General features: G+C 34.7%; 2 protein-coding genes across 4 annotated transcripts; one reads left to right on the top strand and one right to left on the bottom strand.

Annotated features, from left to right (window-relative positions):
- The first annotated feature begins 1,327 nt into the window (after positions 1-1,327).
- On the top strand, positions 1,328-3,397 carry LOC110809208 (WRKY transcription factor WRKY76-like). Its single transcript, XM_022034965.2, has 4 exons — positions 1,328-1,601; positions 1,800-2,099; positions 2,289-2,405; positions 2,830-3,397. Exons 1-4 carry the CDS (start codon positions 1,566-1,568, stop codon positions 3,256-3,258), a joined length of 882 nt encoding a protein of 293 aa, XP_021890657.1. The 5' UTR covers positions 1,328-1,565; the 3' UTR covers positions 3,259-3,397.
- A 144-nt stretch (positions 3,398-3,541) lies between these two features.
- LOC110809209 (actin-binding FH2 (formin 2) family protein) lies at positions 3,542-18,550 on the bottom strand. 3 transcript variants are annotated; one of them, XM_088208345.1, is made up of 19 exons: positions 17,981-18,549; positions 16,032-16,732; positions 14,817-15,038; positions 14,684-14,738; positions 12,934-14,557; positions 12,693-12,819; positions 12,453-12,524; positions 12,277-12,375; positions 12,011-12,052; positions 11,604-11,684; positions 11,460-11,510; positions 11,281-11,362; positions 8,169-8,263; positions 7,685-7,756; positions 7,480-7,596; positions 7,155-7,223; positions 7,000-7,066; positions 3,929-4,339; positions 3,542-3,779 (listed from the first exon to the last, which is right to left on the bottom strand). In XM_088208345.1, the coding sequence occupies exons 1-18, from the start codon at positions 18,051-18,053 to the stop codon at positions 4,167-4,169; spliced, it is 3,822 nt and encodes a 1,273-aa protein (XP_088064471.1). In that variant the 5' UTR covers positions 18,054-18,549; the 3' UTR covers positions 3,542-3,779; positions 3,929-4,166. The 3 variants fall into 3 exon arrangements, with proteins under 3 accessions (XP_088064471.1, XP_088064470.1, XP_088064472.1); XM_088208344.1 differs by having other exon boundaries at positions 12,934-14,738; XM_088208346.1 differs by lacking the exon at positions 3,542-3,779 and having other exon boundaries at positions 4,293-4,339; positions 7,000-7,061; positions 12,934-14,738; positions 17,981-18,550.
- Between the last annotated feature and the right edge of the window lie 1,569 nt (positions 18,551-20,119).

Genomic DNA, 20,119 nt, shown 5'->3' with positions numbered 1-20,119 from the left:
GGAGGCAAAAATCGAGGAGGGGCGCGGCGGCACCGCTGAGTTTCGGCTGGGTTTTCCGGCCGTTTGGCCGGTGGTCAGGTGTGGGTGGGGTTATTTATACCATTTGCCTTTTAATCTCAACCGTCCATCAAGATTAAATCTGGGTTGTTCGATCGCGATTTAATTGAGATTAAATCTGGGCTGTCCATCGCAATGCAATCTGGGCCGTCCGATCGCGCGCACGCGGATCGCCCACGTGGCATGTTCCCTGGTCAGTGTTGCCTTGCCACGCGGCGGGTCCTGGTTGGCCGGGGCTGCTGACCGGGCCGCTGACGTGGCTGCTGAGGTGGGTGCTGACGTGGCACAATTTTTCTAAATTGCGTTTTGACCCTCCAGTTTTCGATTTTCTTTTCAAAAACACCCCAATAATCTAAATTTTCACCCCTTTTTTTTAAAATCAATTTTAATTAAATCCAAATAATATTTTTTTACCCAATTTTATCATTATTATTATTTTTATTTTTATTAAATTAAATTAAATTAAATAAAAATCAAATAAATAAAAATAAAAATAATAAAATAAAATTTTTATTTTAGTTGGGTGTTACATGTAAAATTAACCGTCTTCTTACCAACTTAAGCAACATATATTTTTGTTTATATTATATTATATTATATTATATATAGAAAGGAAAATGAAAACAAAAGAGGAGATAAAAGAGGAAGACTTGAGTCTATAAATTTTGTCTGCATCCCTTAAACGCGTTAAGCCAACAATTTCTGATCACAACACAAAAGAATTCTTCTTTTTTAAATAAAATAAAAAATTACGTCACATCTTTTACTTTATTTTAATTAATTAAAAAACTTTGATTACATTATAATTTATTTATTTAGATGATATTTAATTTAATTACTATAATTTTATTAACATATTAATAAATTAAATTTTTTATTATAATAAATATACTATTATAAATTAATTACCGACATTTTTTATTTTAAAAATTTAATATAAAATCGAATTCATAACTTTAAAATAAAAGATAAAAGTCCTGACTCATCATATATTAATGTGTTGGTATATTTTTTGTTTTAAAAAAAATTGATAATTAAAGACAAGAATATAATAGTACGTGCTTACTTCACACTCAGCACGTCATGCATTTTGCATAATATTTGTCATATTTAGTTTTAATTGTATAATTATTATATAAATGAGAAGACTTCTTTTAATACAATTCCACTTTCAGTCAACCTTTATAAAGTTAAATAATTTATAAATATATTCTATGTACTATGTATATATATATGTACATATTCTATAACTATGTACACATGCAGCAGCCAGAGGAAAAACAAAAACTTCGGTACTCCACTTTGGTCGTTTTAAGTCCCTGAGGTTACGCGAATAAAACCGCCTAACCTACCTGCTGCATGTCATATATTATATATTACATAATATACATATACACAACATACACACACATATATATATCGATATTTCTCAAGAATCTGGTTATCAACTTATTGTATCATCATCATCATCATCCACATTGAAGCTTTCTCGACATATATATGAAATCATGGATGTTGTGGATTCCATCTCCAGAAGAAAAAAGGTATTTGTATTCATATACATACACATATACATGTATTTCTGCTGAGACCTTCAGTTTCGTCTTATCTTTCGCTTAAAGAATTCTGGGTATTAATTAAGTAGATGAATTTGAATTGGATTGACATTCATTTGGCTGATATTAAGATTTTATAAGAAGAATAAATTTGAAAGATAATGTTTTGATGTTGATGACGATCAGGCACTGATTGGCGAGCTGGAAAATCTTCGAAAAGAAAATGAAAGTCTTAAATGGCTGCTTGAAGTTTTGAACAGTAAATACAGTATGCTGGAAGCCCAAGTCAAGCAAACTTGTAGTAGTAATAATAATAATAATAATAATAATCGTCGTCGTCGTCATCATCACAAAAACACAGATGAAGATCAGCAGCAGGTTGTCGATTGCTCATACTATGAACCCAATAAGAGACCAAGAACTCAACTTCAACTACAAAAGCCATCTCAGATCTTTGTAAGAACTCACCCCAAAGATAAAACCCTAGTAAGTCGTAATCTCTTTGTCATATACATATATATATACACACACACACACACACATATCCTTTCTTTACATATTATTTTCTACAATTAATTTAGATTCTTTAAACTAATATTTGGTTTTTTTTCAAAAAAAAAAATTAATTAATAATTATATATAATGTGTATTGTTGTTAAAATACTGAAAATGTAGTCAGTGAAAGATGGATACCAATGGAGGAAATATGGGCAGAAAGTGACGAAAGACAATCCTTCTCCAAGGGCATATTTCCGATGCTCCATGGCTCCTGCATGCCCTGTCAAAAAGAAGGTGGCCTTTGACATTCTTTTTAATTAATATTTTTCTCTCTATTTAATTTGTAATTAATTTTTTTTCATGAGAAAACATTTTATTTTTTCTTCTATTACATATTGTAGTAGTAGGAAAAACAAATTCAAAGAAATCCGTGACATTTACTCAACATTAAATGATAAATAATATTTTAATAGCTAATATTTTTATAAAACATTATGTGTTTGAGTCGGGTAATGTCTTTTTATATTTATTCATTAGAAAATTGTATTATAATTTATGCGAATGTGTTAATTAATTAATGAAATGTATACAATTTTTATTAAAAAAAAAAGATATAAAATTAAATTAATATTTAATAATTAAAAACCAGTAGTTGCACTGGACAATGCTTGAGAAATTTATGAATATTAATTAAATTTATATATAATATGAATTTTAGGTCCAAAGATCCTTAGAGGACAGTTCAATTCTGATTGCAACCTATGAAGGAGAACACAACCATGACATCCATGGACAAAATCTCTACTTACAAGGAAACTCCATTGATACTAATAACCCTACCAGCTCTCTCATCACCAATTTCCCATACCCTTTAAGGGTTAACCCTTTTGAAAGATGCATCACCCTTGATCTTGCTCTTTCACCAGCTGGGTCCACTCAACACCATGATCATCATCATCATCAATATGCCAAACCCACTCAGAATAATTCCATTCCAGACGATAATGACAACAACAATCTCGAGATGAAGACGAAGAGCGAAGAAGAGATGATGGAATCATTGACCAAAGATCCTAACTTCATTCTATCTTTAGCTTCAGCAGTTGCAAGATCCATTACCCAGTCCCCTAAATCAACAGCGATATGAACCTTGCGCCCCAAATGTACAATATAAGAAGATTTAAGTATACATTTAAATATGTGTATTTTTTTTATATATGCTTATCCTTTGTTCTGATCTTATTACAAGTTAATTCTTATAGTTCTCTTTTAGTTTTTTGTGATTATTCAGCAGGATCAGCATGACACTGCAGATGTTTGAACTTCTAAACAAGATTAAAATAATAATAATAATAATAATAACTCCAATACTACATGATATACTTGAAGAATTACTAAGAATTAAGGAAAATGAAGGAACTACAGGAATCAACATTGAAAGAGGGAATTTTGCTATTGATTATATATATATATATATGTAAATAAAGACTACGTGAAAACATTTACATTCCTAAAACCCAAAATATACATATATATGTGAGAAATAGTTACAGGGGCGGCAAAGGCTTGTTTTGACAAGGGGGGTGGAAACAAAGAGACTACACATATTTTTACAACAAAATTTCTACTACCTTCTAAGGGGCTCAACTTAACAGGACTCCACCATTTCTGTTCCAAATAAGAAAATGAATCGTGTTAGAAGCAAGAAGAATAAATCATAGCAGCAGAAAAACGTCCCAGAAAAATGGCAAAATAGTGGCTTAAATCATAGCAGCAGAAAAATGTCTCAGAAATAGAATGGAGGAATAGTGGCTTACCAATGCAGAATTAAGCATTAGACATCCCGCTAGACATTTCTTGTTAACTCCTAATTATTGCCTGCTGAAAAATACATTCTTCTTTGTCGACTAAAGATTTACCAGTGGCTTGAAAATCTATTTTCGTGAAATGTTTACATCCATGGAGCTGAATAGTATATATATCATCCATGAAGCAACAGCTTGTATTAGTCGATAGGAGATATTTTGATTCGAGCACTTAAATCATCCGGTGCTTTCACTTGATGATGCTTGGGATCAAGTTCTCGGATTCTCTTTTCGGGCCAACCATCTTCAATTTTTCATTTTCTGCATCTTTCTGTGCTTTCTTCTTCTCAAATTCAAGCTGCTTGTAGTTTTCCTCTTGGGCGCGAATGAATGTCCTCACAAAATTGAGGAGGGTAGATACAACTACAAAAGAAAGGAAGAAAGAAATGGTCAAACTCTGAGGAAGAATGCTCAAAGTTTTCTTTTAAATCGAGGAAAAAAAACATGAAATTCTCAAAAGACAGCAAGCATATACATAATTTACAACTTGCAACTCAAGATGTCCTTGATACTGGGTCTTGGGTATTCAAGGTCGACAACTATGCATTCATACTCTATTTGAAACAACTTCGCATAGAATATAAAAGATTGAATCTAAAATAAGTTAATCTCATATGTACCTTTAGTTCCATTAAGTAGCCCCAGGAATTTCCAATACATATCGATTGCACCACAAGAAAAATTTAAGGAGACTACTATTTGATTTTTCATATGCACTCATAAAATGAGAAGAAACTGGTTCAAGAATTACTAAATGCTCTTCAACATTTGACATTAAAACTTAAGAAATTTTGTTCTTATGGTGTTATTTAATGTATCTTGTTTTTTTTTTTTTTTGAAAAAAAAAAAATGTGTAATGTATCTTGTTAACCCATGGAACGAGGTGACTTAGTTATCTAGTTGTGGCTATAATAGCAAAAAAAAAACGGAGTTCTGTGATGTTAACTGATTAAAATGCACCAAAAGAACAACAGCACTTGAATGGAGGAATTCAGAATCACACGAACTTTAAATGCCCATCTGAGATATAATCAACAAAAATAGTGTGATACCCTAAGTCTTAGCCTACAGAAGAGAAACATGTGACTTCCATTCTTTAAATGGATGCTACTGAAGAAACAGTTTTACGAGGCCATGGCGCCATACGAGACAGAATTGTGTTTATATAACTTTTTCTAAGCGGCTTCTAGAATCCGTAGGCTTAGAAAGACAGAGATGTCATATATTTCATTACAAGAATATCAAACTCGGTTTAACATTCTATGTAAATGAGCATCACCTGAAACTAATTCTAGAATGGTTAGCCAATAGTCTCTACTACCTTCACAGGCACAGGCAGAGACATTTATTGGTCGTAGTTGTTGAATTATGAGCCTAAGCTACAAGCTCTGGTTTCTTGTACCATTGAAGGAGAGTAACTACCATCAGATACCTGCTAGTGGTCCATATATCTTTAACAACTAGAGAATATGAACAAAATTAAGACTTAAATTTGAAGAAACTATCATATCTTTGATTACCAAGTATATCTTCTAGGCCATTGCATTTTTGTAATAGTAGATCCAACAATTTCATATTACCTTTGTTATGGTAGACCCAAAAGTTATCAATCGAAAATATTAACAGTTATAGTACATCCAACAGTTGTATAAATTATAAAATCAAGTTTTAAGATGTGATTAGGAAACTATAAGAGAAACACCAAAAAGAGATGTTAAATTGCATCCCTGAAGCAACATCTGGATTTCCTCTACTTTAGAAGAAACCCAACTAACATTTTAGAACAACTAAACATGTTTTTCTTTTTCTGGCGAGGGTGGAGGGGGAGGGGGGGAGGGTGCTTGGCATAAAATCTCTTACAGTTATGAACAAGGTTTTATTGGCTAGATGGTCCTAGAAGTTCATGTATAGCAGAATTGGCTTGTGGAGAGAGGTGGTTGTCAAATATGGTCTGGAAGGTAAGAATCTGGAAGGCAACTCGCACACAGATTTGGTACAAGTCTATGGAAATGGATTAGTAAGGACGGATGCTCGTTTGCTGACTAGATGCTTTTTAGCCTTGGCTTTGGAGAAGCATTTAGTTTTTGGGCTTATCATTGGTGTCGTGAGAGACCTCGTAGGAACATAATTCCATCTCAGAATCCTAATGACTGGTAGATCGATATGGTTTCTCTGTTACCATTCCCATTATCCTGCCAGTTTCACCAGGATGTCATGCATCTGATCATCCTATGTGGCCCTTCATTGAAAATGATTTGATCTCTCTAACTTCCTTCTACTATAACCTTCTTTTCCAAGTTGAGGTTGCCTTTAGATTTTCTTGGAAGCAGATTTGGAAGAAAAAACATTCCTTACATTGCTTTCTATGCTGGAGAAGCTACTTGAAATAGAATCATCACTTTTGATAATTTGAGAAAAAGAGTGAAATCCCCCAACCATCTCCTCCCTTTGTGTGGTGCGACTAAAAGTTTTATACATTCAAATTTGTCCCTCCTTAATTTTCTTGGATGACTTATAACCCAATTGCAGATGAATTGTGGAAGTGGAATGTTATTAGGGCATTTAAATCGAAGAAGAAGCTCAGTTACCTCAATCTATTGGCTATCAGTCAAGTTATCTGAAAAAAAAGAAACAAAAGGGTTTCATATGGCACGTCTCCTTTTGCTAGAATTAGAGATTATAGCTTCCACATTTTGAGTATTTTGTTCAATGGTCCTCTCTAACTCTGGAGAGGATGAAAGGAAACTTATAGAGACTTTGCTTTCTTTTGGCATCATGTGAAGCCTTATCTTGCATATGGTTGGCAACCCATTGGTGTCTTCTCTATAATATTCTCTTTCTCTCAAAAAAACCATGTAAAAGCATTTACCATATTAGAGTTATCTAAAATAACCAAATATAAGCTTTATGAAGAAAATGAAAAAATAGTAACATTAATTAGCAAGACAATCAATAAAATTGAGATGAATCCATGAAATGAAAGATGAACTTCTTCCTTATTTTACAACTGAGAGAAAATGTACCTTGCTCAAATGGGACTCGGGCTGGATCTTCCCCAAAATAAAGAGCCAATGCATCTGCACTTCTACCCTAAAAGAACAATCAAAGCTAAGTTATCTGGTGATGACACCTCAGATGTCTAAAAGCAACGGATCCAAATAAAAGCCTCCATACATACCACACTAGAATAAAGTGAAGCCAATGATCTCACTTCACTTTCAGCAAAACTAAGAAACTCCTTTAAAGTCTGAACATTTCCCAAAAGAGTATAAACCATTAGTAAAGCCAACTAACAGGCAATAACAAGAAAAGCAATTTAGGGCTACCCCCTCCCCCCACTTTTTCTATCAGATTATCCAACTTCCCTTAATCTACCACCCCCACCCTTATCTCAAACTCAAACATCACAGAATTGTCAAGAAAGAATACATTAATGATAGCAAGATGTTCATGAAATAGTGCAAAATGAGAAACCTCATCAATATGTATGAATATAGAATCACCTGGCAAAAAATTTCTGACACTAGACCATCATTCTCAGAGGCAGTTAATTCTTGAACAACTTTCTCCAGTCCTTTACTAATGGCTTGCATCTCCTCAGCCAGATACTTCAGTTGTATCTTCATGGAAACAATTGATCATTTAGTTTAGAATTCATCACACAAGAAGATATTAAATATTCAAAATGCATCATGCAAGATAGAGTACCTTAGTTGCAGCCTCCAGACTCACAAGGTCTTTTGGGAAATCAAGGAGTTCTGGCAGCTTTTCAGCAAGTACCTAACATTGGAAGTGTGAAAAGCTACAGACTAAATATGTGTTTACCACAGTAGTGAAAAATGTTGGATAACAACTTTTTCAGATTGTACAATAAACGATTAGAAAACTTGACCAAGAAATGGATAGTGCTCCTGCCGGTACTTTGTTTAAAATTTTTATCTAAACTATTACACTACATTTTATTTATTTATTTATTTATTTATTTTTAGAATAACATTCTAATTGGTGCAATTTGCAAAAATAATAAATAGATCAGACCCTCAAGAATTCACAACTCCCACACCCTCTTCTCCACAAAAACACAGCCTCCTTGAAGTGCTTAAATTATCAAATCCATTGACAAGACAGTGAGTAAAATATTTGGCAAATATTCATAACAAGAACAGTATCCTGAGCATTAAAAGTATTCCACCTTACAAAGATAGTGCATGAGAGTCATCTTGTTGTTTCGGGCTCTTGTGTCAGTGAGCTTGAGGAGACTATCCAATCGAAATCCAATAGCAGAACCTACAGCATCAAGCATATATACTAAATGAATAATCAAGAGCTGAAGCTAGTAATCTTCCAAAATATATTTACTACTAGAGTAGATTAATAGTGTTTAGGGAAATTTGATTATGAAATTATAAAAGTGAATAGGTTCCAAAATTCTTTACCTACAATCACTAATTCTTATAATCTTATGAGTCATGATTTGAATCATATAATTTAATTTGATATGGTAGCAAAACAATTCAAATATCACAACTTATCATGAATGATAAGCAAATCTTAAAATTCAATAGTAAATTACAAAATCTAATTTAATTTTTACGATTCACTCAAACATAATTAAAATTAAAAATAATAAAATACGTGGATGACTTAGCTTTATTTACTTATAAGCTACAATATTTACATAAATTACTTTGAGAACAAGTATCTCATAGTTGTCAATAATTTTAGTATAAATTTCTTAAAATGTTTTAGGTTTAATAATATTTCTATAAATATATATATATGACAGTAAATTTTTAACTAATAAATTATGTCATGAATCTTATGATTTGATGCAACTCACAATTCTCAACTAAAAAATTGAGCTTTTGCAATTTAAATCTCAATCTTTTTTTTTTTAATTAACTATGCCTATAATAACAATGAAGATTACATGGTCTAATCAGTGGGCTTGAGATGCTATCCCCAGCCCACATTAGGTTGCAGGCTTGAAGCTAAAGTTTGCCACTGCAACTTCAACTTGCAAACTGCAAATGTTGATATTTTGCCCTATAAACTACAGGTGTGATAGAGAATTAAGAAGATGCAAAGAAGAAGGATGAGCCTAGTGAAGAGATTGGGCTTTCTATCAACCCTGCCCCCACCCCCCTAATTTGTTACTTTGTAAAAATATTTTTTTTTAAGATAAAAAGGGTGAAATGTTATTAATAAGGTATCAAAGGGGGTATCACCCATATACAAAACATTTACAATTGTGTTAGGGCGTCAATGATATTCCCCAAATCTTCCAACCTAACAATATCATGTCCTAACAAGATAAAGTCAAAGTAATAGAACCATCTATCTTTTAATTTAGGCTTGATAACAGATGGTTAGGGGTGAAAAATTTCAGAAACTTTGATGAAGAAAATTGGAAAGATATAATTGTTCAGGGAAAAGCTAGTTTCAGAATTGCTCGCAAACTGAAGGCTATCAAAGATGTGATCAAAAAATGGGCCAAGGATGAAAAGGAAAGAGAAAGGGAGGAACTCAATAGTCTGTTTAGTGATCTAATTGAGTTGTATACTGAAGATGAGACTTTCAGATTGGATGATATGGAGAGAACAGTGAGAAATGGCTTAAAGGTTAAGATGGCAAATCTGATGAGTAGGGACGAGGTGTCGTGGAGACAAAAATCGAGGAAGATATGGTTGAAAGAAGGAGACTGCAACACCAAATATTTTCATGCTTTAGTGAGCCATAGAAGAAGATGCAATGTTTTGGGTGAAGGTAATGATGCAATGACGGATGCTGCCAAGAAGTTTTTTTCTGGTCTGTATTTCGAGGTATGGGGAAGCCATCCTAGATTGGATGGGATACAATTTAAATTCTTATCCAGGACAAGTAGGCAGATCCTTGAAGCAGAATTCACTAATTGTGAGGTGCAGAACAGCCTTAATATGTGTAATGGTGACAAGGTACCAGGCCCAGATGGTTTCGACATCAAATTCTTGCAAGACTTTTAGCATTTAATAAAAAATGATGTTATGGAATTGTTTCGGGAGTTTCATGATTTTGGAAAATCTGTGAGATCCCTTAACACTACCTTTCTTTTTTTAATTGCTAAGAAGAGAGCTACTAAGGATGTTAAATATTTTAGACTCATTAGTTTAGTGGGTTGCATTTACAAGATAATTTTAAAAGTCTTAACTAATAGACTATCTAAGGTGATTGGAGAGATTATTGGGGAGTGCCAACATGCATTCATGGGTGGTAGACAGATTTTGGAGGCGATTATGGTTGTAAATACACTGGTGGATGAGTTGATTTCAGGCAAAAAAGAAGGGATCTTATGCAAGTTTGACATAGAGAAGATATATGATCATGTTAGCTGGAATGTTCTTGAATATATGATGGAAAGAATGGGCTCTTGTCAAAAATGGATGAAGTGGATGCGCAGTTGTATCACAACCACATCTTTTACTATATTAGTTAATGGATGCCCATCCAGATTTTCCTCTGCCTCCCGCGGGTTGTGCCAGGGCAACCCCCTTTCACCGTTGCTGTTTTTAATAGTTATGGAGGCGCTGAACCCTTTGATTGGTAAGACATTTGACTAGAATTTGATGAAAGGTATATCAGTTGGGAAGGGAACAAATTCTGTTCTGATTTCATGCTTCTTCTTTGCAGATGATACATTGATCTTTTGTCAGCCAGAAGTGAGAAATCTCTTGCATCTAAGATGTATCTTAATGTGCTTTCAAATAGTTTCTGGTCTAAAAATTAATCTAAGACAGGTTGGTGAGATTTGCGGACACAAGGGATGAAAACTACCTTGCTGACATTATGGGATGCAAAGCTGCCAAGTGAACTATTTTATATTTGGCCATCCCATTGAGATCTAAATACAAAGACTCAAGCACTTGGGAACCAGTTATTGACTCCATTGAGAGACTTGCAGGTTGGAAAAGAAAATTTCTATCCAAGGGAGAAGGCTCACACTCATTAAGAGTACACTCGCTAACCTTCCTATTTTTACTTTCTTTCCACTTTAACTATTCTGGTTACATTGCAAAAAGATATAACACTATTTTCTTATTTGTTCTAGTAAAACATTCTACGCTCATGGAGACGTAAAAAAAAAATGCTTGTCCCCAAACAACCATAACCTGTAGTTCAAAGAAAATCCAACAATAGAGAATGGGAAAAGAAATGATTGGCCCACTTGCACTGGTAAAAGAATTCTTGAAAATTTCTCGAAGGACACTTCACATTATATTGCAACATTATTAAGTCAATTTTCAATACAATCAACTAAATTCACTCACCCCTTGCAGTTCCATGGTTCAATGCATTACCCAGAGAAAGGATAGTTTGCATGATCCTTTTCAACTTAACTGAATTTCTAACCTGATGAAAATATAAGAAAAAATAGTTTTAGTGCAAGTGTTCAAAGAAAAGACACCTACACTTGAGGATCTAAGGAATTCAGAGTAAACCAACTTGCCTCCTCAGCTGCAGAATTTACAATATTCAAGCTCTTCCTAAGATCAGAAACCTGAAAAGAACAGAAAAAGTGGAATAAGGACCTACTCCAGTAAGAACACCAATTAGAAGCATCTGGAAAGCATGCTATAGCTTTCCCTCTTACCTGGGAACAAAATTGTATCTTAAATGAGAAAACCCTTAACTTTGACTCCACCCGTGGAACTTTCATCAATTCCAAAAAAAACTGTAACAAATAGAGAAACATCTTTTCAGAATATAATGCAAAGAGACAGAAATAAGGGTTTTAAGATGGTATGTTTCCAAATGACACAAACATTCAGTTATTTAACAATTAAAGTTTCAACTCCACTAAAAACCCAAAAGTTGCAACTGAAGCAGATGGACGATCATTAATGAATCCTCCTTCTATTGCTTGATTACCAGAAATGATATATTAATTGCAACAAAACTAGATTGCATGCTATGAGCTCAGAATAGAAAGATCAAATTCTCACAAAACACTTGAAATTTGAATAAAATAAAGAATATGGTAGAGAAGATGCCACTTACCTGTTCACACTTTCCCAAGTTTTCCTTGTCTCCATTGTAACCCTAAACAAACAATGACAAACAGAAAAGGAAATAGTATCACAAAAGAAGCTGAAAATCATATTTGCATGCTGTGCCAGACCAAATTTTATCCAACACAACAAACAGAAATAATAAAATTGGTGGACAAACACCAATTCCCTCTACTACTAAATGGGAAATGTTAAAGATTTTGACATCTAATCTTTTTCTTTTTTCCTTTGAGGAGAAAGAGCTTATCTAAATACCTTGAGTAATTCCATCTCTTCTTTTGTAGGACAGAATTTAATAAGGTTATCAACCTGATCAACATCTAATGCTGACTCATCCAATGTGAGGACTGAACTCTGCAAGACATTGACAGAGAATAAGAAATGCAGGGGCAACTACTCGCAAGCATGTGTCACAAAGTCAAGCTTGTTACCATCAAATCAGGCAAAGGAATTTTAACTTTTGAAAGCATAATTTCGCAGTTATATGCCCGCCTAAGCTCAATCTACAAAACCATGAAAGACACTGTGAGATATTGTTTTATGGGAAGTATGAAAGTAAAGGAGACATGCAAGAGACAGATCTCATTTCATGGCATCAAACATGAATAAGATAGGAGCAATCAAACAGCACTTATAACAGGCTTCATCATATCTAACTATGCACTAATTACCAACTGGACTTTCTCTGATTTTAGGGAGGCACGACGGTTTGATTTTCCACCTTTACTTCCATGATCTGAGTTAGGAGCAGCAGCAGAGAAAAGACTCTCAAGTTCTGACAAGTCAATCTCTGGAGCCCTAGCACAGACAAAATTGAATCAGAAAGATAAAAAAAAAAAATCTAAAAATGTTCAACAGACAAGACTGGAGAAAACAAATTTGAAAGGATTAGAACAGAAACACAAGACATACTTGGAAGCTTCCTCTGGTTTTTGTGTCTCAGCCCATAAGCTTCCTTGCATCACCCTTGTTAACTTCAACCAATGATATGGTTTCAGATTGGCCTTTCTGGGTTGGGACTGGCTTCTTGGACTAGTACGTAATAACCCCCGTCCCTTTGCACCAAATGGAGCAGCAGGTGGTCCAGGAATTGCAGGAATATTCCCATTACCAACTCCTTGATGAGATTGTACAGAGTCATCACTGGCTCTTTTGGCAAAAGGAGCTGGAGGAGGTGGCACAGGGGGAGCAAGAGCCAAGCCACTCTTCAAGGAAGTACCAAGTGGCAAAGGTGGTGGTGGCACCAAAGATTTACCACCAGAACGTAGAGGAGGTGGAGGTGGTGGTGGAGGTCCGGGCATAACTACTGAATTCTTCATAGGTGATAGAGAGGAAACTAGTGACGGAGCTGATGAAGCAATTCCAGGAAGTGGTGGAGGAGGAAGGGGATTTGAGCATTTTACAGTTAAAGATTGAGGACTTCTTGACAAAGACGGTAGGGGAGGGGCTGGTGGAGGAGAACTGGAGGATGTGCTCTTAGCCATGGGAGAAGGAGAAGCACTCAAGAGAGAAGGTGGTGAAGGAGAGAGAAGAGGGTTTGAACATGAACTCTTGATAGGTGCAAAAGTAGATGCTCCTGAAAGAGAAGGTGGAGGAGGAGGAGGAGGGGCTGAATGTGAGCTCTTGATAGGAGCAGATGTAGATGCTCCTGAACGAGGAGGTGGTGGAGGAAGGGGAGGAGAGGTCAAACATGAACTCTTGATATGAGAAGAAGTAGATGCTCCAGAAAAAGAAGGTAATGGAGGCGGAAGCGGAACTGATGATGTTGAACCCCTAACCTGTGATTTAGGATGCTGAGTTGGCAAGTCAACTGTTGCTCTTAGAGCTGATTGAGACGGAAGGGGAGGATGAGGAGATACGATTGCGGACATCTTTTGTATAATCGCAGGAGGCCCGTTAGGAAACTGCAGGGAGGGAGGCAGTGGAGACATTGATGATGCTGGTGGCAAAGCATGTATTTGACCAGGTTGAATTTTTTGTAAATTTGCAATAGGAGAAGACGCTGGGGAAGGAAGAGATAATGTAACTGGGCAAGTAAATTCTCCACTTTGAGATGCAGCATGATCATGCAATAGAGCTGTAATACCCAGGGCTGAAGGCGCACTGTGAAATCTTGATATAGACACAGGTGATGCTTGCAAGGAATTAGAGTATGAAACTGGAGCAGAGAGTGAAATCTGGGGTATTCGCTGGGAAATGATCTTAGGTTGAGCAGGATGTTGGAGAGCAACCTGGAGTTCATGGGCTTCAACCTTCTTTTGAACTGAACTTGCATCTGATGATGGTTCAAGAGAGGGTATAGTTTCGTTTGCATCAGCAAGATTCATGGGATTCTTCAGCCCAATATCTGGTTCCACCGATTCAACAGAAGGTATAGTTTCTTTTGCCTCAGCAAGGGTTGCGGGACTCTTCAAGCTAATTTCTGACACAATTGCTTTTGTTCTCTCTTTAACCTTTTCAAGAGCTGATTCCAACAATAGACCTGCTTCTGCACTTCGAGGAGAAAAAGTCTCCAAATTTTCTTGAAGGATATTAGCTGCAGTGATGTGTTGAAGAACATTAATTGCAACATCTGACTTTGGATCCATCCAATCAACATTGCTGAAAATCTCTTGAACTTTAGCAAATGCTTCCATAGGAAGCCCATCTTTCTCCTCTATACCTGGCATATCGACCGGAACAATTGAAGTAGCAGCATCCATCTCTGAAAAAATAACCTTCACTCAAACACAAAAATAAATCTTCCTTAGCAAACTGCAAAGCATGAAATATATGTGAAGGAGATGTGTTAATACCTCTGCTCTGAAATCCTTCGAAAATTTATCCCTAGCATTCCACAAAATGTCAATCTCATCGCGATTAAGCATTAAAATATTTGATCTAATAAAGGCTGTATTGAACATGACCCTAAACATCATCTCTTCCCGCTCTTGATCACTATCCAAACTAATGCACTCCAGCACAACATCACCTTGAATATGGCAACTGATGTCAATCTTTACTAACTCACAATCTGCCTGCAATAATATATCAAGTTTTTAGGATAAATATATATACATACACAATTAAGAATAAGGAAAACCTACAAACCTCTCTGGGTTGCTGACGAGGAAAAATAGAATCAAAAGGTACTCACGTCATATTCAGCAAAATATTCCAAATCGATAAATATTAAATCCAAATGTGAAAAGTTCTTTTCTGCTTCTGTCTAGTGTAACAAACCACCAGGTGATGTTAACCTTTCCAAAAGTTAAATATTAAAGGACCCAGACAAACCAAAGCCTCAAGAATCAACAATAGACATCCAAAACAATTTGGATTGCATGAATCAATGAAAATGATGCCATGTCAATTTTTATTAAAAATGAAGCAATGCCAAATCCCAACTGGGATATCTTGTAAACCAGAGACAATTTATCACTGGAACACAGTTTCATAAAGCTAAATAAAGGGAAGATTCTAAGTTTGTTATTTGGTGTATTCATCCGTTTAGTTCATGGGTTCGCCACCCTTTCTGTAACAATCCAACATGTGCTCTTTTAGCATAGAAGAAAAAATTAACATAATAAAAACGCTGCATCATATTTACAGATCTAATTTTTTCATTTTCACTAGGCAAAATAAAATAGATAAATTTACAGAACAGTGGACACTGCCTTGAATTAAAAGTTTCTAGATTTATGCATCATATGCTCCCCAAGTACGAACATGAAAACTGAGCTGTCCAAAGTAGTCTGACCAAGAAAAATGAAAGATAAAAGAACCTCTAGATAATCATTAATTTTATATCAATATACGATATTGACTTGGAAAGTGACTTGATAAAAAAACTGCATACACGAAAATATAGAGAGAAGATATTGATATTTGAAAGAAAAAATTATCCAATGTAAGTGTAAATGAAAATTATAACAAAATGATATCAGCATTATTATCCAGAAAGAACCAAACCTTTAAGTTTATCTAAAATAAAACGGAACTTGTAAATAAAGTGAAGATGTTCAAGCCACCTGCTTGTAATGTCGAACAAGTTTGCTCCTTTTTGGCATTGAAAAGAGAACTTTCGGAGTCCGGTCAGCAGCCATAAAAGGATCCTGTCCATATATCCTAAATATTGGGCGGCAACCCCCCTCTCCATCAAAATTAGGAATAAATCTAAGAATAATACAGTCCAAAGTAAGTGCCCTATCCAATGGAGGCCATTGTACACCGACATTCCTTCTTGACACGTACTGAAGGTATCTTAGCTGCGAAGGCAGTGGATTTAATGGTGACATCAGCTGCAACAGTTCCCGAGGTGCTTGCTTGTAGATCGTGTCTAAAGTTTTCTGTTCTCCACTGAATTGCTTTCTATATATCAGAAGAGCAGCGAGCATGAAGGCCAAAATTGGCCATCCACCTCTTTCACAATGCACCAGTAACACATTTTGTTGTACAAGTGAAAGCCAGCTTTCACTTGATCTCAAAAAGTGGTGGATCATCTCCATAGTTAATAAGGGGCAACCTTCATAGTGACGAGGATAGTCCATTACTGTCATATCATATTCAGACAATATGCTAGCAATCTGGCTCTGGTGCTCTCCCTCTCGGAAGTTAAACACCATGAAAGACGCATCAGGAAAGTGGTCACGCAGTTGACCAACTATGCCTCCAATATAAACTTTATATTCTTCATCTTCTAACATATCAGTTGTGAAGCAGCAATCAAAGACTACAGAAGAAAATACCATGATCGTTATTATAAAATTAGTATCTTTTTCCTATGTTTCTTGAGTAAAGGACAGGTTAATTATGGTTTTAGTGATGATGACAAATGCAGTTTTCTTCTTCCATTTCTTGAATAGAGTAAAAATTACATTCAAGGAATCAGGCGGTTCCATTCATTTATAGAGAATATTTACAAAATTATATCTAAAAGGTTGCATACTGAAAAAAATAATAATAATTCTTCTTCCATGGCAGACAGTCAACAGCAATCAACAAGCTTGCACATTGTAGAAGCTATTCAACCTTCCACAACAAAAAATAAACATATACAGAAAGCTTTACAAAATTAATTATATCAAGGGACTCATTACGACTTAATAACATCATTGATTAAACCATTCAAGCATTGCATGCTATTGTGAGTGAATGAGCAAGTGATAAGACGAGAAATAAACAAAAAGGGGACGGAGGCATAGAGTGAGAGACTAATAATGAACCAGAGCACTGTACCATGGCAGGCTTCCACATTAGGAACAATGCAAATTTTCCAACAACTGTGAGCATGAGCATTTTAAATACATATCCATAGTAAAAGTTGGCAGAGAAACATATCAAGTTTACTGCGTTTTCCTGAGTATGAGTACTGAAGAAAATTACAATACATGTGCATCTAACACTTATATAACCTAAAATATGTTAGTTTTCTTCTCTCCCTCTTTTCTTTTTTTTTTTTTTTTTGTTTGCCGGCTATAAGAGTTTCCCCTCACGCCCTGTAAGAGGGAAATAGTCGTATAATTCATTCATTCAAGATTCACCAGATTCACCAAAAGATGTTTCCTCTCCTGTTGCATGAGCATTTATACACTTTCCACTCACGTTGGTACCCAGTGCTCTCAAATCCTAATCTAGAATAAACAGAGGCCGTTCACAGCCAAACACTTTAAATGGTATATGAATCAGATATAAAAAACAAAAGTTAGAAATAACCAAAGAAGAAAACCATGAAAACTTGAACTATCAAACATCACAACATCCATAGAAAGATAGTAAGTCACTTCACTTTCCAGCTAAAAGTTAATTTCCATGATGAAACGAGAAAATCCACTTACACACAAATGGAAACAAGATAAGGGCCATGCGGCTCTAAAATCAAATGCAATATTTTAAAAATATGACCAAAACCCATTGTCGTTTACTCTCAACGATAACCAAAATTTCTAAAACCAAAATCAATCAATCAGAGAAAGCATACCGTAAACCCTCTCGGAGATCTCCAATAGCCCATCAGGCGGCTTCCTGTAGAAAAACTTTCTAAACAGAGCCATGGTTGAGATCCAACAAAATCACGAAGAAGAACGCCTATCAATGAGTCGATTGAACCCACATTGCACCACCGAAACCAACAAAGCCCAACTTCAGCTCATATACCGAGATCACCAAAAGCGAAAAGGAATAAATCCCCTCAATGATGACAAATAAGAGAGTGTATATTCAGGAAACATAGCCATGGATTTTGCTGGGTCTTTAAGAAACACTTTGCCGGTATCTATTATTTCCTTCGGATTCACACTTTTTGCTCCCGCTCACGTAGAGAGACTTAGCTTTCAATCCAACAGACGTCGAAAGTCCCGCGAGATAGGAAGGAGAAAGAGAGGAAATGAAGATAATGGAATAAAAATAAAATATTCTTAAGCAGGTGTACAAATACAGAAATGGCGGTGTTTGTTAATAGAAGGGAGAGAAATAGGAATTTAGGCTTCAAGGATCTGAGCTTTGTCTGCGTCTGTATGAATGGATGAAGATAATGAGATGTCTCATTCTATTTGTTAGCTTTTGTTTTTCATTCTCCTTTTTGAAAAAATATTTTTTAAAATGTTTACGTACTAAATTTTTTTTTTTTTTTAATAAAAAAAGATGAGGGTATAGTAGTCAGTTTGTGTTTTTAGGGTACCAAAATGGAATATAATGATTTGTTCGGTACTATAATGTAATAAAAAAAAAACTTTATTAAAAAATTATAATTAATTAAGCATGAGATCTTATTATCCTATAATTTACCAATTTTGCATGCAATTGGAACGTAGAATCCCTTGTCCTCTGCTGGTTTTTCAAAATCTTTGATAGGAAATTAAATTACATAACAGCAATTTTATTTCAAAAAAAATAATAAATTAAAATTGCCATGCATACAAATAAGATAAATTATTTATATATTTTTAATTTTTTAATGAAATTTAATGATTAAAAACAAATATTTTTTATAACTTTTCTTCCCTTATATACAAATTGTATTTTAATAATAATTTTATTACTGTGTTAGTCATAACACCTTGTACGAGCTATTAAAACTTGGTCTATTTTAATTTTTCTTTCTCCATTTAATGTATTTTTTAATTAATATTTTCAAATAAAAACTAATTTTTCCCAATACAAATTATCCGGAACTAAAATAAACAACCGTTTGTAAAATGACATGACGGTTCAGGATTCCCTGGAGCACTACTTTGTGATTTGGAATTATAGCCCCACAAAATCTCTTGCGACGACGGATTTGTCAAAATCCACAATTAAAAAAAAAAAAAAAGATTGGATTAATTAACTTTTGAAGTAAGTCGTTGAATAATGTTGATCCTCATTATTTAAACACGCACGAACACGTGGCTCCCGACCATGTGTCCAATTATTTGCCATGTTATACGGTCTCCAACAAAGAACAAAACGACAGTGCCTAATCATTTTGGTTTGCATAATATATTTCATCTCTTACATGCATGCCTATATAAATAAATATGACAAATTATATGTTATACAACATATAAAATTATTATAATAAATTTCGCATACATCTTAGATAAATTAACTCAAATAATTCCGCAATTAGATCTCCCTTGAACCTTCTTCAATTGTTATCTGCAAATATCTATGAAAAAGTATAAGTAAATATGTAATACTCGAGTCTGGAATTTAACCCGGGATTAATTTTAACATTTTAAATATGTAAAAAAAATTATTTTTAAATTAATTTATTTTATTTTTTGTTGAATTTATTGAAAAAAAAAATAGGTTATGGGTTAAATTGAAAACAATTTTGAGAAAAAAAAAAGTTAAAAATTTGGATTCGAGAAGTGTTTTTAAAAGAAAAATCGAAAACTGGATGTCATAGTGCAAATGAGAAAAATTTTGCCATGTATGACCGTCAGTTAGTAACCCCGACGAACCGGTGAACACCGTGTGATAAGGCACGCTGACGTCGGTGTCACACGGGATGCCACAAGGGCAACCCGCGTGCCTTGCGATCGAATGGCCCAAGATCGATCTCGCGCACGCGGATGGCCAGAATTTGTTCATCCTTTAAACGCGATCGAACGGTCGAGATCATATCGCGATGAAT

The sequence above is a fragment of the Carica papaya genome, chromosome 7, assembly GCF_054855325.1.
Source record: "Carica papaya isolate Zhongbai chromosome 7, ASM5485532v1, whole genome shotgun sequence".
Taxonomy (NCBI): domain Eukaryota; kingdom Viridiplantae; phylum Streptophyta; class Magnoliopsida; order Brassicales; family Caricaceae; genus Carica; species Carica papaya.
The sequence above is the reverse complement of the archived record's forward strand: the minus strand, read 5'-3'. Positions and strand labels throughout refer to the sequence as shown.